Genomic DNA, 19,001 nt, shown 5'->3' on the forward strand with positions numbered 1-19,001 from the left:
GGATCAAGTCTCGAGCCCAAAGGAAGGCAATTTAAGTTCATTTGCTTTCTTCAAATGCCTGGACTTTTTCCATTCCATAAGAGAAGGGATTATGCTGTGAGAATATCAAACTGCTTTAGAAAACAGAGCATAGAACCAAACTGGGGCCAAGGGTGGAGCCAGGCACCCACCACAGTTGTGACAGTAAGGCCTGCAGAGATTTCAAAAGCAACAGAAATAACCAAATCTGACCGGTTTTTATTATCATCATGTGCTGGAAATTTTAGAAAAATGTCAGTGAAAAAATATTCTGTCTCACCAGGGCAAATCACTACTATTATTCAGCCTTTGATATGTCACACTACCCTAAAAGGGCTTCCGTAGCAGCTCAGCTGGTAAAGAATCTGCCTGCAACGCAGGAGACCCCAATTTGATACCTGAGTCCGAAAGATCCGCTGGAGAAGGGATAGGCTACCCACTCCAGCATTCCTGGGCTCCCCTTGTGGCTCAGCTGGTAAAGAATCTGCCTGCAATGTGGGAGACCTGGCTTCAATCCCTGGGTTGGGAAGATCCCCTGGAGAAGGGAAATGCTACCCACTCCAGTATTTTGGCCTAGAGAATTCCATGGGCTGTATAGTCCGTGGGGTCACAAAGAGTGAGACACGACCGAGTGACTTTCACTTTCACACTTCCTTATAGATGTATTTGTCCTGAAATGTCACCTAATGGTTGCATCTAACACGACATTTAACCTTAAGGAACATTATTACATGATAAGAAATTTTCATCAATTCTCTATTTGTGTTAAAAATGTTTACTGAAAAAATAGGTTGACCTTAAAAGTTACTTTGTTTAAAATGTGTTTGAAAACATTGACAATAGCCATTTGGAAAGCAAAAAGAAGCAACATATATGAACAGGGAGCTGGAGGGAAAGCTGAAAGAAGCTATTGTGATTTTTATATTAACAAAAAACCCCAACTTTATCAAGTTTTTAATATAAAGAAAATACTTTTATATTTTAAAGATAAATTTAAATTTGGCAGAAGAGTAGTAGAAAACAGAATATCTTTTTCTTCCCTGTTTCCCTATTAACTCATTTTCTCCACCCTCCACTTCATCCACTTTTTAATATTCAGAAAATAAATTGAGAGTTGAGTGAGGTTTAAAAAAAAAGAGAGATAGAGATTATTTTTTATCAGAGCCAATGTTTTACACAGAGTCCCAAGGTTTTATGATATAAACATTAATTTGCTCTACTTCCCTACTGAAACAGATAAAGAAACAGTCATCTTAAATTCACGAAGAGTTATGTCATGAGTAAGAATGGAATTCTTCACAACTGGAAGTTGTAAAGCTTTGGATGTTTTATATTTTTCTTTACCATGTATCACTCAGTAGAGTTAGGATAAACTGGCTAAAGAGTGACATTTGCGTTTCAATGCAACTCTGTCACTTCAGTCACTGTCTGCTTAGGCACATTAATTACTTAGTACTTTTGAATCTTCTCTTAAAGTGGAGACAATAAAGCCTCATATACTGATTTCCCAGGTTTGAGACCCTTAAGAATCATATGCAGATGCTTTAGGTATAATTTAATGAGTTAATTTAATTACACTTATTACGGGCTTCCCTTGTATGTAGCTCAGTCAGTAGAATCTGCCTGCAATGCAGGAGACCTGGGTTCAGTTCCTGGGTTAGGAAGATCCCCTGGAGAAGGGAATGGCTACCCACTCCTGTACTCTTGCCTGGAAAATCTCATGGACAGAGGAGCCTGGGGGGCTGCGTCCATGGGGCCACAACAGTCAGAGACAACTTAGCAACTAAACCACATTTATTACAATATTTCAATCGTATTGGGTTTTAGAGAATTTCTATGACTATGACAGGGTCTCAGTTTGGAGAGATAGCATTTAATAAAGGGGACAGACATATAGATGGATCTTTTGAAACACTAAGGGGTATGTGGGGCATTATAGAACAAGGCTGCTCAGAAGTCTGACAAGGCTCTCATACTTTCTACGACAATGGAAAAATACTGTGCTATCTCAAAGAACAGCCGCTAGCCCCCTCTGACTAAGGAGCACTTAGAATGGGTCTAGTGTGGCTGAGGAAATGCATTTTATTTAATTTTCACTAGTTTAGATTTCAAGTGAAATAGCCACACGTGGTGAGTGGCTACCCTACTGGCCACTGGCCACTGGTAACATATGAGAGGCACTAGCCAGCCAGGGCTTTTAGTGAAGGCTTCCCAGGGCAATGGGAGTATTCAAAAGGTGGACAGTTCGATGCTAAGGATAAAAAGTTTATAAACGATTATCACTGAGCTATGGTTGGAAATACAGTTGACCTTTAAGGAAGAACTGATTAGGGTTGGAAAATCTGCGTTTAGTCCAGCTCACATTTACTATGCAGCCTTTTCCCGGCAAGAGCACCATGAAGCAAAGCCTCCAAAAGTCAGAAGGTGGAGGGTGACAAACTGCTGCTGGGAGCAGATCCTCTCAGAGCTTTCCATGAACACAAGACCCTAAAAGTAAAACTGAAGACAACTTCACTCAGGAGACATGGGGGGAGGCCAAGGTCAGGTTGGCACACGAGAACTCGGGAGGTGGCGGCGCCTTTGCTTCCCCGTGCTTGACCTTACCTCACTTTTCGGGTTTGCACACCCTCTCCGCAGTTGTCCCGCGTGTTCACAAAGGTCACCTTGCAGATGCTCCACGGCTCTGTGACCCATACGTACTGGCTGCAGTCACTGTGGCAAGGGACGACCTCATACACCTGAAACACACATGGCTCTCAGTGACCTCACTGCACGGAGCCTGAGAAGGTGAGAGGGGACACCTCACATTTCAGTGATCATGATAGCTCACCTTTACACCAGCCTCTCTTTTACTGTTCATTGTCCTAAAACAGGAACATGGAGGCCCTTGTGAGACTTTGAGCAGCAGTGAAGGGCAGGCAGGGCTAGCCCTGTTGTGTTCTACTGATCTGTGATCACACTGTAGCTGGAGATCAGACCTCACGGACCACATCAGACACACTCCGTGCTTTCCTGGACTGACCCTTACCACACGGTATTATAACTTCCTGGGGCATCCCTCCTGGTCACAGTTTCCTGTGTCTTCAGTACTTAGCCCAGGGTGTTCATATGTGAGGCATTCTATAGAGACTTGTTAAGTAAGATGAATAAATGAATAGAAGAATTATCATTAATTTTTAAGTAATTAAGGAAGCATATAACAACACTTTTGAAACTGTGGTTTGGGAGAAGACTCTTGAGAGTCCCTTGGACTGCAAGGAGATCAAACCAGTCAACCCTAAAGGAAATCAACCCTGAATATTCATTGGAAGGACTGATGCTGAACCTGAAGCTCCAATATTTGGGCCTCCTGATGCAAAGAACTGACTCATTGGAAAAGACCCTGATGCTGTGGGAGAGACTGAAAGGCAACAGGAGAAGAAGGCAGCAGAGGATGAAATGGTTAGATAGCATCACTGACTCAGTGGACATGAATCTGAGCAAACTCTGTGAGATAGTGGAGGACAGAGGAGCCTGGCATGGGGCAGTCCATGGGGTCACAAAAAGTTGGATGTGACTTAGCAACTGAACAACAGTAAGAACACAGCATATAATAGTAGTTATTTTCAGATAAAAATAATTCGGCTCATTTTCCAAATAAGTATGTATACCAATAAAAATTTTTTCATGCTCCATATAGGAAATTAAAAGACAAATAATATGAAATACAGCTATCTTAAATAAAGTTATCTTAAATCATTTAGGGTTTAGAAGTAAGGTCTGAAATTGGTCTCATATTACACAGCTGCAAAGCAGTGAGGGCCACATGAATGAAAGCAAATTGTCTGTGCTCTGGTGCCCATTAAGGCTTGCAGGTCCAGGTTTGTGGTGGTGTTGGTGGTGGGTTTCAGGATTTTTAGCACAAAGAACCAACTATAGTCTTTTCTCAGTGAGAGAGAAGAATGCAGTAAATTAATTTTAAAAAAAAGGACTTTAATCCACTGCAACAGAGCTGACTCAATCATTAAAGAAAAATGCCTCTTAAAATTATTTCAAAATCTATGATAATTCAACTCTATTTCCCACTTTATAATACCCACCCATACACAACACTATGTGAATATTTTATATAGTTATTCAATTCCAGAAAATACAGATTTAAATAGTCCATTGGAACATTCTTTGTGCAAATTTTAGTTTTACTGAACATCCCTGGAAAGTGAATAAAGTTGACCTACCACACAAAGGAAAAAAGTATGCACTGCTGGAGTAAGAACCTGTAAAGACTGTCACAAGTGGTCACCTTCACATTGTGTGCTGCATTAAAATAGGACTGAATGCTATTGCTGCTGCTGCTACTGCTGCTAAGTCGCTTCAGTCGTGTCCGACTCTTCGCGACCCCATGGACTGCAACCTACCAGGCTCATCCGCCCATGGGATTTTCTAGGCAAGAGTACTGGAGTGGGTTGCCATTGCCTTCTCTGAAATACTATTTTAGTATTTAGTAAAACACTACCCTACATGCTGTGCAGAAAGGAACGATTGAAGGGGAAATGCCATCTTTTCTAGTCCTATGACAGCTTTCATTTTAACCTCCTGCGCTGGAGAGAATACAAATCAGTTCAGAGCAGCCTCCTGCGACCACTTGGAGCCCACCTACTCCTCTCCCTCACCCAAGAAGCATGAGACAGGAGGTGTTGCCGCCTTTTCAAGGAGAGAGATTTAAGCTTGTTCTCCCCATCCCCGTACCTTAGGCCCTGATTTTAAAACGAGAAAATGCATGTAACACGTTAGGGGGAAAAAAGGGAAAAGCTGCAGAAGAAAAGTTTTATAAAAAATATGACTTCATTTGTGTGAAAGATAAAAAGAATACATTTCTCTGATGCCAGGAGTAAAATGGAAACCAACAGCAGTCTGTCATGAACCATGAGGTTTAGCAGTTCTTACCTGGGCCTGGAGCAGGGTTCACCAGGAATGAAACAAAGGGAAGAAACAGAGACAGGTTAAAATGTTGGTATATTTGGCAAGAAGATCTCACGTTCTAAGTTTCAAGTATTATCCATATAAAAAAGGTGGGTGGTTTTTTTTTTTTTGGTAAATGACTCGAACATTTATTTTAGACCTTGAAATAGAAAAGCCACCTCCTTATTATTATTTAAAATTAAGATACACAAGTGAATTGCAAACAGCCCAGTCCAGGAAAGGATTTGAAAGGCAGGATGAAGAAATTTTAGAAAACCGAGTAGACCTCAAAATACGTATCATGGGGAATTAATATATGACTGCAAATATCTGGTGGACCAAACTGTGAGTGGACTATTTATAGACTGATTGATCTTAATCAATTCATTCACCCATATTTCTGAGGAAACGAGTATTTGCTTCCTCAAATGGAAAATGGAACCTCAGAAACCATTTTCAAGGCAAACTACCACAGGCTACTTATTGAGGAATGTATGGCTGCAGTAAAAATCTATACAACTTACAATTTTCACAAATTTATACCAACCCTCCCCCAATTTTCAGTTACACAAACCTTTGCATATTCTTTACTTTTCTTACATTTTACTAACAAATGAATCCTTAGAAGTTTCTACTTTTAATGTAGAACATTTATGCTCAAAAATTCAGAAATCTATTATTTCCTGTTTCAGTTTTGAGTTTTCCATTGTACATGTCTCAATATACCAAATACTCAGATATCATGCTCTGCATTAGATTTTCTGAGTGACACAGAAGTGGCTTAGGTAAAAGTTTTAGTAGCAAAGACAACTTGGCAAAGCCATTTTGAGCTTTTCTAAATTCACTACATAAAAGACGCTGAGGCAAACAAAACTTAAATTCTGTCTGGCTGTGCACATACACACTGAAGGTAAGAAAATGTGTAGAATTTATTCAAAACATGAATAAAAATTATTGAAATTTAAGTTCACTACTGGAAATTCAATACTTCAAAACTTCTAGAAAAATATTCTTTTGTATTACAAACATTACATTTCAGAAATGCAGAACATTACATTCTGCGTTTCAGAAAAGTGCATCAGGATGACGCATTTTCTTCTTTAGAAATCGTTACTGGGGTAGAGACACTCGACTACCAGTAGGTGGCAGCAGTGCAGTATATTAGTCACCTTTAGTTGCATTTCTTTAAAGGCAAGTTTAGCAATTTTACTTGGGAAAAATCAACATTCTTTTAGAAGACTTTCTATGCAATTTAATTCTCCACTTTCCTGGCCCCTTAATTGCTTTATTCAAAAGTTATTTTTATTTCTCTATAATTTTATTGTGATGAACAAAGGTTATTTTGGGAAGGCAAATGCATATGGGCGAGCAGTGTATTTGAAGATTAAAATTAGACACTCTATGTGTGTATGAAGCATACCTACATATTTAAATTTGGTTCATACATATAACTTTGTCCTTTTGTGACTTAAACATACATATTAATATCCACGTACATATCTTCATATCTAGTGTGAAATTCACTGTTAATCCTCATGTAGGCCAAACATGGCAATAACTGTCTGATGAATCTTATGTTACATTAAACTAGCAATATTAAACAATTCCCCCTATTAGATATTTCACTCTTTATTTCCAATGGAACACAAGTGATAACCATGAATAGCTGCTAACAAAGTGTATATTCAAAGCAAAGAAAGTTCCAAATAATACTGAAAAGGCCAATCACCAAATTGATAGATAACACAGAGTTACTTTGACACCATCTTCATATCTCTTTCATCTTATCATACTTCATATCAACAGAATATATTTCCCAATTTTTGACCCACACCCTACATACCTTCCTTGATTATAATTTGTATGGTTGGCAATTGAGATTTTTTTTTTCTGAGTCTAACGGATTTATCAGATAAGACACTCTTGCTCCCAACACTCAAATTATTGCATAACAACAGATCAAATACCTTGACAGTATTTCAAAGGTAGATTTCATTTTTTATTTCCATTATATTAATATGCACATATATACACATATAGTATATTAAATCTCTTGAGAATACAGAGATCATCCATCTGACTTGTAATTTTAATAATTTACTCAAGCATTGTAAAGATAAAGTGGGTCAAATATCTTGTTCAGGGGTTATTATTTATTCTCTATTTTGGATTAAAAAGAAAAAGAAATCAATGTGCATCTAAGAAGTATTTTACAAAATTCCCAAGAGCAGAAGATACCTGGTTGACATGGTCCAGTTTGGGGCATGGCCTCCCTCCATTGTAGGGTTTTTCACGCAGCCATTTAGAGCGAACCTTCACACCGCTCCCACAGGACTTGCTGCAGCGCGACCAGTTGGACCACTCACTAAGCTTGCAGTCTGAGGGGCAGGGAATGATGCAGGCCTCTTCAATGTAACCTGAGCGGACAAAAATGAGACAAGAGCCGTCTCCTCCGCATGTCACTCGGCTATTACCACCCACCGTTCCAGCCCGTTTAGAAGGACTTGGCAGCAACATGCAAATGTAGAGGTGTCTCTGTCATTAGGGACTCAGATTAAATCCTGCAGGAAAATGACACATAACACAGCGACTCTGTTAAAATAACAGCTAAGCAGCTGCCATATGATCTGCTTAGGATTCATGCTCACCATATTTCAACATTTCTGACTTTCTGACAGCTCATGTTTAATTGACAATAACCTGTCTGCTGCCATGTCATTCTCATGCTGCCGGAATAATACATTAAAAAAATTATAACAGTTTTCTATAAAATCCTATCTGCTAATGTCATATAAGTTCAAGTGTCTGAGTCCATGCAACATTCTTCCTCAAGAAGAAAGCCAGACCCTCTGAAGCAATATTCAAAAGGAACCATTTAACTTAGCACCTTATGCTTCACTTTCACTGAAAATCAAGTCTGATGAAGAAAAATGAAGGATTTTAAATAAATAATGCCTCATATTATTATAGTGCTGTCAATTTCAAAGCACCTTCACATACCGTATTCATTTGATTCTCTTGAAAATTGCATAACTGTAGTGGGCATGTGCTGATGCTCTACTGGACAGATAAGAACACAAGTACAGAGAGATAACTGAAAAGGCCAAGGTCGGTCACACAGTCAGAGATGAGGCTAGGATCTGAGTCTAGTCTAGCACTCATTCCATCAAATCACACAGTCAATTAATTTAAGAGTCTACAGATTTGTCCTGAGAAATGGGAGCATTTTCCTTAACCATTCCCTTAGTACCGACTTGGCATTTTGCAGTTATCAATTTATCCCTATTTTTCTCAGGACGAATAAGTGGAAAAAGCAAAATTCCCCTGGTCAAGAGTCAGATGTTACCTTCTGTCGCACTCTGCCAGTGAGAGCGGTTGTTCTAGAAGCAAGAGAGCACTCTGCTCTCACCATTTTACATCAATGCCAAAGAGCCCATTTTGCAAATGACTATAATGTAAACAGTTTCTCTTAAGAACTCTAGGTAGACTTTTAAAAATTTTATTGAGACATCATTTATATATCATAAAGGTCAGCTCATGTTTTGGTCTTTATGCAGCCATCACCGCCATCTGCTTTTAGAACATTTTCATTAGCACTGCTCTACCTATTAGCAGCCATTTCCCATTTTCCCCTCCCGCACTCAAGCAACCACTAATCTAGTCTGTATCTCTAAGAATACACCTACGCTGAACATTTTATAAAATGAAATCAAACATTATGTTTTATGATCGGCTTCTTTTACTTACTGCAGTGTTTTCAGGATTCTTCTATGTTGTGACATTTGTCAGTACCGCATTCCTTTTTATAACTAAATAGTATTCCACTGTATGGACATATCATATTTTTCAATCCTTTCATCAATTGATGGACATTTTAGTTGTTTTCATGTTTTGTACATTACAAATAATGCTATGAATATTTGTGTACAAGTTTCTGTACACATGAGTTTTCAGTTCTCTTGGGTATGTATCTAGGAATGGAATTACCTGATCATATGATAAATCTTTATTTAACTTTTTACTGAAATGCCAAACTGTTTTCCAAAGTGACTGTACCATTTGACGACACCACTAGCAAGATATGAGTGCTCCACTTTATACATTTGTCAAAACTCGTTTATTATGTCTCTTTTTTTTTTAGTGTCCTTTGAAGAACAAAAGTTTAAATGATAATGAAGTCCAATTTATCTATTTTTATTGCTGTGCTTTGATATCCTATCTAGGAAACAATTATCTAATCCAAGGTCATAAAGGTCAAAAACACCCATTTTTTCCCAAGCGTTTTATAGTTTTAGTTTTTATATTGAGGTATATAATTCATTTTGAGTTTAGCTAAAAATGTCTAAAGTCACTTACAAATCCATGTCATCAGTAACCAAATTATTTAATTTTATAAAAGACAATTAATTAACAAAACCCAACTATTTCCAAATATTATCAAAACCGCTTTAGTAAAAGAACACTAGTATTTCATATATAATAAATTATTGAAATATTTCTAGAATTTCATTTCCTACCTTGTGCGTGTGTGCGTGCTAAGTAGTCTCTGACTTTTCGCAACCCTATGAACTGCAGCCTGCCAGGATTCTCTGTCCATGGGATTCTCCAGGCAAGAATACTGGAGTGGGTTGCCATGCCCTCCTTCAGGGGATCTTCCTGACCCAGGGATCAAACCCGCATCTCTTATGTCATCTGCACTGGCAAGCAGATTCTTTACCACTAGCGCCCCCTTTCCTGGCTTGCAAAAGATAAAATAACCTTAAAAACAAACCTCTAACCTTTGTCATTCAGTAATTATAGCTGACAGTAGACTCACATGATTTTTATATCACTACTTCAGAGTAACAGATAAATGGAAATTCTTTCCATTTTTATCTGCTGAAGTACAACGGCATTGGTGAAATGTGACATGTCTGACTTCAGTTTGATTCAGATTGTATTATTAAGTAAGCAGATATAAAATTTTTATGTTTGATCTTCCAATAGAGTATTCCAGAAAATGTCTCTCCAATAAAACTCAATCTATTAAATTGCTGAAAGATACAAATTAGGCACTAAGATAAAGACACAACTGCGAAAGAGTATAATGCTTAGCATTCCATTTTAATTTTCTAATGTGTAACAACATTCAATAATTGCCTGTCATGTTTATCTCGTACAATTAAAATCCTTAATGCTACTAGTGAACTGCCAGATAAGCATTCCCCTGCCTTCTCCACTAGGATCATTTTTGAGGGCAATTAACACCAAACGATCATGGGGGATAGAAAGACAGAAACATCTGAAGCGTTTTAAGGCTAAACTGCTGGCATCTTGAAGCAATTTATGGTTCCCGAGAATGCTGGAATAAATAAATGACTTCACAATGAGGGTGTTAAAACTTGGTAGCTCAACACAGAATATGACACATGAAAAAATCAAACTCCTGAATTTTGATTGTAGTTTTTCTACCTATATCTGTTCTGATGGCTGCTTTCAGGTTGAAATGAATACAGAATTAGCAGGCTTTGAGTGGCAACCAGAGGACCTTTGAGATACATCCAGTCACCTCATTCATTTGAATTATGAATGTGCAGATAAAGTAGCTTTCAACAACTTTCCCAATTATGACATTGTGCTGTTGAAAGGTGTACTGTTGATAGATTAAAGAATTCATTTTGAAAGCACGTGGAACATATTGGTTGGTTCTGATTTACAGCTGTGTGAATGAATTCTGCTGGCACTCCATTGGAAACATCTAGATTAATCTCAAAAGTGACCTGAAAAATCTATCCTGCTTAAATGTGTGTTATATGCACATGACTGCAATTGCAAATGAGAACATTTAGCTAGAAGTTTATCTACTATTGTCCTTATGGATTTGAAAATACTGAAAAAGGTCACTGTAAAGAAGTTTCAAAATGAATATAATATTCTTTTGTAATTATATATTAAGAACAGATAACTTGAAAAGCTGGGGAAACTAAACTACCATGTATATATCCAAACTCCTATAATCAACCGTTCTACCTATAAAATTCTTATATTCAGTGTATGAAACGTTATGAATCAACCCTGGGCAATTAAAATGTTCATAATGAAGTATTCAGGTAAGTTTATGTAACTGCAATAAACAGTTATTTTTATTTTTATATTTTTGTTTCATATACATGTGAATTCATATCTCTTCATATCTACTAGGTACTTAGAGACTTTCTCAGAAAATTTCAACATTAGTTTTAATTGCTGTCAGATTTTGTAGCTGTTGCTCTTCCAATACTGATAGCTTACCCAATGACTAGGAACATTCAGATTCAGGCAGTATACATACGTAGTTCATGATCAAGGCCATTTCTAATAGCAAACTCTATAACGCTGCTGTATAATGATGACTTTGGCTGTTCCGTTTCCCTGATTCCTGGTAGACAGCTTCTAAGCTCTGAAATTTCCTGAGTGACAGGAGTATCTTTGTTATTCATGGTGGGCCTCTTAGACTACATGTGAGTTGATGTGAAGCTGTCTAAGGAAGGGGGATGACTATACCACGAAGACCAACCATGTGTTTAAAAAGCTTGGGGCTTTCAGCCTCTTGATATCCTCCCAACCTCTGGGGAGAGGAGATTGAGTTTAACTCTGTGGTCAATGATTCAACTAATAATGCCTACATAATAACTCCTTCCCCACTAGCAAACTGGACACAAAAGCTCAGGCTGGTAAAGGGCATCCATGGGCTAAGACGGTGATGTCTCCTGGTTCCACGGGGTGACAGCATGGATGCCCAGTGTTTGGGACCCTCCCAGCCCTCGTCTGTGTGTCCCTTCTATTGACAGGTTCTGATTTTTATCCTTTTGCTATAATAAAACTCTAATTGTAAGTATGGTGTTTTCCGAGTTCTCTGAATCATCCCAGTGAATTAATGAACCTGGGGACCCCGAAATCTGTGGCCAGTTGGTCAGAAGCAAGGCTCACCTGGGATCCCCGAACATGCACAGCTCATGTCTGAAGCGAGAGCAGTCTTGCAGAGGACTGAACCCTTAACCTGTGAAGTTTAGCCCAAGTCCAGGTAGTTAGTGACAGAAATGAATTCTACTTTCAGATGTAAATTTTACTTAAAAAGGATAAACTTATTTATGCAAGAGCCCATGTCCAAAGTTTACTTATTCAACCAAAATAAAAACTTTGAGAATAATTACATACATGAAGGTATTTATGGACTTTTTCTCCCCAAATCTAACATTTATAATTTTTACTAATATTATATGAAAAATTAGAAAAATAGTTCTAAGAACCCATTTTGGAAATTGGGCTTTGTCAGCAATATAAACATATTTGATAGAGTGTTCAGATTATGAAGTAATAGGAAACAAATTCACTTTGAAACAGTAGAGTGATTTATTTTTAACTGGATCCTTCAGGGCACTGTTCTTGTAGTCAACAAGAATCACACAATGACATGAAGTATTTCCAAAGGATGATCTTTATACACTAGTTTGTTGGATTCTTGGCATCCCTGGTGGCTCAGACAGTAAAGAATCTGCCTGAAGTGTGGGAGACCCGGGTTTGAGTCCTGGGTTGGGAAGAGAAGATCCTAATAATTGTTAAACATGATTTTTTATAAATTACATGGTCAAGCAAGTTGGAAAATTGTTGCATTAAACTAGGTTAAACAGGTCTTTTTACCCTGGGCTTTCTTTTTTTTATGTGTCGTTTCTTTGCTAACATGAACTGTGCATCTCTAGGCGAATGACTCACACACTGCCTTATATGCTTCTTAACTTTTTCCTACAGCATCTCACTGGACCAGTAAGAAACAGATCATTCCGATAGGTTGTAATTATAATGCAAACTGGATTCATGTTTTGAGCTGTACAGAATTTTAGTGTTTAATTAGACCTTTTTATGTCCATTTCTAGATAAGGGAAAAAATGCAAAAGCTAACAAACAAAAACAAAACCCCTAAACTTAAGAAAATTTCTTCTTAGTTTATACTTAAAAGTTTTAAAGAAGTAAAGGTGAAACTAATGGCAAAGAGAGAGGGAACAGTTATGCAGATAAACTTCTTGAATATTTTTTTAATGACTATTTTAAACGACCATTGTGTGTTTATTCAGATTAACTACAATTTCTTGTCAGGGCTAAACTGGCTTTCAATGTAACTATGAAAAAATGGCTACAACACTGGAGAGTAAATGCAAGTGAAGATGTTCCTTTTAAATTTAACTTTAAAATGCCCACAAATATGTTGGAGTGCTCTCAGGTTACTTTTTGAGCCCATTGATATGGTTTATGTCTAATAAAAACCATATGGTTTATGTCTAATTCTTCATGCATTTACAAAAAAATTCCTATGTATAAGCCTTGCTCACTACATAACCATTGTGATGATGCTTTAAAGTAGAAAAAGACCAGGGATCGAACTTTAGTTTCCTGTGTCACCTGCATTGCAGACGGATTCTTTACCCACTGAGCTACAGGGGGAGTTCTGAAATGAGAACACACTCAACTAAAGGGTATAAGACTATATTCAACTTATGGGTATTACGGTTACTTTGGCCTTGCAGGGCATTAATATAACAGGATTCTATATGAGGGTCAGTTAGTATCTCTAAGAATTATTAAACCTTATAATACAATAGGCTTCCCTGGCGGCTCAGTGGTAAAGAAGCTGCCTGCGATGCAGGAGACGCTGGTTTCATTCCTGGGTCGGGAAGATCCCCTGGAGGAGAAACTGGCAGCCCACTCCAGTATTCTCCCACAGACAGGAGCCTGGAAGGTTATAGTCCCTGGGGTAGCAAGAAAGTCGGACAAGACTTAGTGACTGAACAACTACAACACCCTCAACAACAACATAACACAACATGAGTAATGAACAACTTTGTGGCTTTATCAATCAAATTATCATTGTTATTAGCAAGATTACCACACCTAATCATTTCCCTTAAGTTAGTGTTATCTTAGGGCTTCCCTTGTGGCTCAGCTGGTAAAGAATCAGCCTGCAATGCGGGAGACCTGGGTTTAATCCCTGGACTGGGAAGATCCCCTGGAGAAGCAAAGGCTACCCACTCCAGTATTCTGGCCTGGAGAATTCCATGGGCTGTATAGACTATGGGGTTGTCTCAAAGAGTCGACACGGCTGAGTGACTTTCCCTCACTCACTCGGTGTTATCTTTCCTCTAAGGCATTAGAGAGGGGGAAGGGTCAGAGCCCAAAAGAAAGGATGTGGAATAAAACATAATAGCAGATATTGTTGATAAAGACAAAGGTAAATAGATTTTTCTCTGCTGCTGTTGCAAATAATGAATTGTCCTTGGTAGTTAAATTTTATTTTAAGCAGTGAAACACTTTGTTCCTAAAAGGTAGAAAGCCCAGTACGTGTATGGAGTATCCTGGAGGCTATGTTTGACAGCCTGGCCTGAGGGGCTCCATGGAGCGCAGCTTAAAACCTTATAAGTACTAGTTAAGCTGAGGTCTCTGTGACACGGAGCACACAGAACTAAGGGTAACACCAGAAGTATTCCCATCTCATACAGCATGAATGGTAGCTGCAGGGAAACTGCCAAGGAAAGTCACCCTCAACCTCTACGGTCCTCCTTCAGGGAGCCTGTTAGGAAATAATGCTGGTACCACACTTTATTTATACCCCACCCTAGGCACCTGGTTTCTTTTTGTGCCTGCATATCCACAGTAGCCCCTTCTTCATTTCCCTGGTTCTTTAAACTTGCATCTTCTACCTCAGGAAAAGTCTCCCACTCTCTGCCTGTCTTTTTACATTTGAAGGGAAAAAGATCCCAATTGTGAAAGATGACTGTAAAAGCAACACTAGCTTTATCTGTGTTATCAAATGAAAGGGTTACATTTTAAAATGAATTAAGACGTTAGAAAAATACTACCAACTGAAAAAGTTTCTTAGAGAAATCAGCATGCCATTTCAGCTCATTTAAAAAATTAAAAGTTAAAAAATTGCCTTTTTTCCTGGTTTAATGAAACATGCTCTTCCTCAAATACAGGCATCTACTACAAAAAGGAATAATTTCTCACTCCATTTTGTTTCTAATTAACGTTTAATGTTAAACTTATATCATCTTCTATAGAATTTCATTACAAAAAGGAAAACATTCCAGGTATATTATGGTTCAGTGGTCATGTAGGTTATTTCAGAATCTACTTTCTTCATATCCATAATTAATTTTCTCAGATGTACTCTGAGCTCTACAATGTCTTAAAAGTACATGTTCTTGATCTAAAATTTACTTGTAAATTGAGTACTCTCTGAATTTAAAAAATTTCAGTTGGGCACTTGTACAAGAAATACACTTAGGATGCATTCCTTTTCTAAGTTTTGTTGATGGTCTTTTTTTTTGTTCACATAAATTCTAATAGGAAAAAAACCCCCACACTTGGTGGCATGTATACAAGAATTTCTGACTGATAAGGCAGCATCCAGCATTTACAGTTCCTTATAACACTGAGGGACAATCATTCAAACATGATACCTGTTTTCAAATCATCCACATCATAACTGCAGGAAACTGGTGAAATAAAGATGGAGATCATTTAGGTTATTATGCAATAATATTAAATGTTGCCATAGGGTGAGCCATCATTATAAAATGAAAATATCTTACTAAAAAGCCTTTGTTTCACTTGTAAAGTTTGCAGAGCTTTCTTTTTATTAAAACAATTAGTATTGCAGTACAAACCCCCTATGAAGCAACCTGTAAGAATGACTGTGGGTGCCAGAAAGGGTTTTGCAAAATATCAAATTTTAATGGGCATACTCTGAACCCCACTGATGCTTCCAAAATTAACTGCTAAAGCCATTAATTACTGTCCAGAAGGTTCTCTGTGATACCATTCATAAACATGCTAGGCAAAGAGAGAAAGCATGAAAGAATCAATATAAATCATTATATTTTAGAATTAATGTTAAAGGGAAACTAATCTAATACCACTGAGACATTAGACAAACTATGCTGAACAATTCAATAGCAACTCTAGTTAAAAGACTGAAATAATTAAAAGAGTGTAATGTGTCCTGGAGCAAGTAGTACAGGTATCTGAATGCCAGCATGATGGTCAAAAGGCAGTATAAAGTCCTAGAATTTAGTCACTGGATTTTGAATACTGAGTGCACAAAGTCAAAAGCACATACAACACTTTAACACAATACCGTACTCTGTTTATGAATAGAGCAGTAAATAAACACAGAGGTCTCTCCTATATCCCTGTCTGAGCCAAAAAAAAGACTTTCCTCATCCTCAGGGCAATTGTTAACTTGCCAATATCCTTTCACAGAAGATCCCACAGAACTCATTCTGTTTTCAAAATTATACCTAAATAGGCATTGACTTTATAAAGATCCATATTTACAGATTTTAAAAACTTCCTAATGTTTGTGCTCCTCCCCACAACTGGTAAGCAAGTGAACTATCATCCATTAGGTGTTGATTATTTTGACACCCTCTGCACACCCCCACCTCCCCGCCATCTTGTCAGAGTGCAGATTCTGACTCAGCAGCTCTGCAATGTGGGCTGAATTTCCAGTGGCTTTTCTGGAATGTCTATGCTGCTGGTCTGAGTAAGAAGGGTTCAAATCCCAGTTGGCAAATGATAGCCTAGGCTGACAGCCTATTTTTGTAAATAAAGTTTTATTGGAACATACCTGTGCAATTCACTCACATCTTGTCTCTGGCTGCTTTCATGCTATAACTGCAGAATTGGGTAGTGGTTACAGATACCTTTTGGCCTGCAGATCCTGAAATATTTGCTTTTGGCCCTTTAGGAAAACATTTGATAACAAATAATTTAACCATGGACAGTGGAGCCTGGTAGGCTACAGTCCACGGGGTTGTAAAGAGTTGGACATGAATGAAGCAACTGAGTGCACACACAACTTAACCTAAAAGCTGATTCTCAAGTTTCCTCAGAGTCTGTCCAAGCTGGTAAGTATTTGCGAGGTATGAACAGCAACATATAAAATTACTTTTAGGTGATAGGAGACCTATGTATACATAACAGCATGGGCTCAAGAAAAACAGTCCTATCAGATAGGCTTTTCTGCTTCTTTGACATTAACAGATGATAAAACATTACAAATAAAAATGAGTTCAATTTTAGAATATCTGTTGATGGTGCATTGTGGCTTAAACTCGATATGAGGAACATCAAAGACAAATATGCTGAGAGTAAAGATTGAAGAGAAGCATCTGGAAGAAATTACATAATTCAAAGAGCTCAAGACTTGAGTATCTGGCACTTTTACAATTTATCTCATTCACCTTGAAAGTGTTGTTTTGAGATAAATCTAATAGAAATGTTATTCCTTATTTTCTCAAGGGAAGTTGAGTGGACACAAAGAGAATTAAATAAAAATTCAATATTCCCAACTGAAGCTGTAAACATAGGCTGGGAAAAAGCAAGTTGTCACAGTTTGCTAATATAAACCAAGTGATAAGCTGTTGTCCAAATCTGGTATTGTACAAATCAGGCGATTCTGAACCTACCTACAATTTAGTAGGCAGAGAAAAGCACGCATACTTGATGAAGAGCATACAGAAAGTTTGTGGCATGTATATGTTTATTCCAAAGATCTTAGTTCTCAGTGATCTGTTTGATTATATCCCAGAACTGTGACACAGGGGGAAGGACACTGTTTGGAAAAAGTGTCCGAGCCTGATTGTAGATCAAACATAGCAATAAAAATTCTCTCCAACTCTTCACTCATTCATTCATTCTACAGACACTTACTGAGCACCTACTGTTCTAGTGCTTGGGATACATGAGTGAATAGAGTAGTCAAAGATAACTTCGCCAATCTACATTTTTGTACAGGAGATACAACATAGATAAAAATATACTAAATAAATTACATGGCATGTTATAGAGTGATAGATGCTTTTGAAATACAAAATGTTGAGCAGAAAAAGGGGTTTTGGGTGATCTGGGTTGGGTTGAGGGATAGCATAATAAAATCTGTCACATTTCAATAAGAATCTTGTATACATGTACCTTGCATAAGCTAGGTTACCTCTATGATTCTTCAAAATATAGAGGTTAAATGATATCATAATTCCAGAAGTTCTACCTCTTGTTAAGTGAAATTTTAAGAGTGATTAACTGGAGAAGTACCTAGTACTATGTGCATGGACAATCAATTTCTAGTAAACCAATCAAGTTCTTTGGAACAGACCCTGATGCTGGGAAATACTGAGGGCAGGAGGAGAAGGAGGCAACAGAGAATGAAATGGTTGGATGGCATCATTGAATCAATGGACATGAGTTTTCGTAAACTCTGGGAGATAGTGAAGGATAGGAAAGCCTGGCGTGCTGCAGTCCATGGGGGCAAAGAGTTGGACACGGGTTAGAGAAGAACAACAATCAAGGTCTTAGAGGATTCTAGCAGTGAGGAGAAAATGTGTAATTCGGTTTTTGAGTGATTTACAGTCTGTTGCCAGTAGTGACACTGTCTAAGATTTCATAGCAAAAGTAAATATATGTAGTTTGTATTATGAGGTCAGAAGAGATAATAGCCAAAAATCTATTCATATACTAACATTTGCATGGGAACTATATTTAATACCATGTATCAGGAAGGGTGAACATTTATTTGGCTCCCAGGTATACTTAAAGATCAGATTTTTGGAGTATTGGTATTGCTTTTCAGTACAGAGTCTATCACTGCGAGAAATTCCAGACAGAATTGTGCCTTGAGTTACAGATATTTTATAAAAAAAATGGTAACCACATGGGAAATGACCTAAAGTAATATACTTAAACTGGTGACAGTCAAACTGTTTATCAGTATAATAACTGATAATATGACCCACAGATGGATAACACAGATTAAACAGAAATGCCATAAGGCCACTATTGAACAGGACAGGGGATTAGTGTCTTTGCACTGCACACACTTGGGGGTCAATTTTATGTTTAAACTGAAAGCTGTAAGAGACTTTTCTTGAAAACCACTTTAAAATCCCATTTCCACCATACATCTGGAAAGCTGATTTGGCTGAGCAAAGGCAGGGGTCATAGAAACTGCAATTTAGAGAACGCCTAGGATA

At 37.8% G+C, this 19,001-nt stretch overlaps 1 protein-coding gene across 1 annotated transcript in view; it reads right to left on the reverse strand.

The window, feature by feature from the left end:
- THSD7A (thrombospondin type 1 domain containing 7A) overlaps positions 1-19,001 on the reverse strand; it is a 473,410-nt gene that overhangs the window by 35,520 nt on the left and 418,889 nt on the right. The window contains exons 14-16 of the mRNA XM_068973061.1: positions 7,198-7,376; positions 4,945-4,950; positions 2,623-2,756 (exon numbers count right to left, since the gene is read on the reverse strand). Of these exons, the coding sequence (XP_068829162.1) occupies positions 2,623-2,756; positions 4,945-4,950; positions 7,198-7,376 (319 nt within the window). The remainder of the gene's footprint in view (positions 1-2,622; positions 2,757-4,944; positions 4,951-7,197; positions 7,377-19,001) is intronic.

Source organism: Capricornis sumatraensis, chromosome 5, assembly GCF_032405125.1.
Source record: "Capricornis sumatraensis isolate serow.1 chromosome 5, serow.2, whole genome shotgun sequence".
In the NCBI taxonomy this organism is placed as follows: domain Eukaryota; kingdom Metazoa; phylum Chordata; class Mammalia; order Artiodactyla; family Bovidae; genus Capricornis; species Capricornis sumatraensis.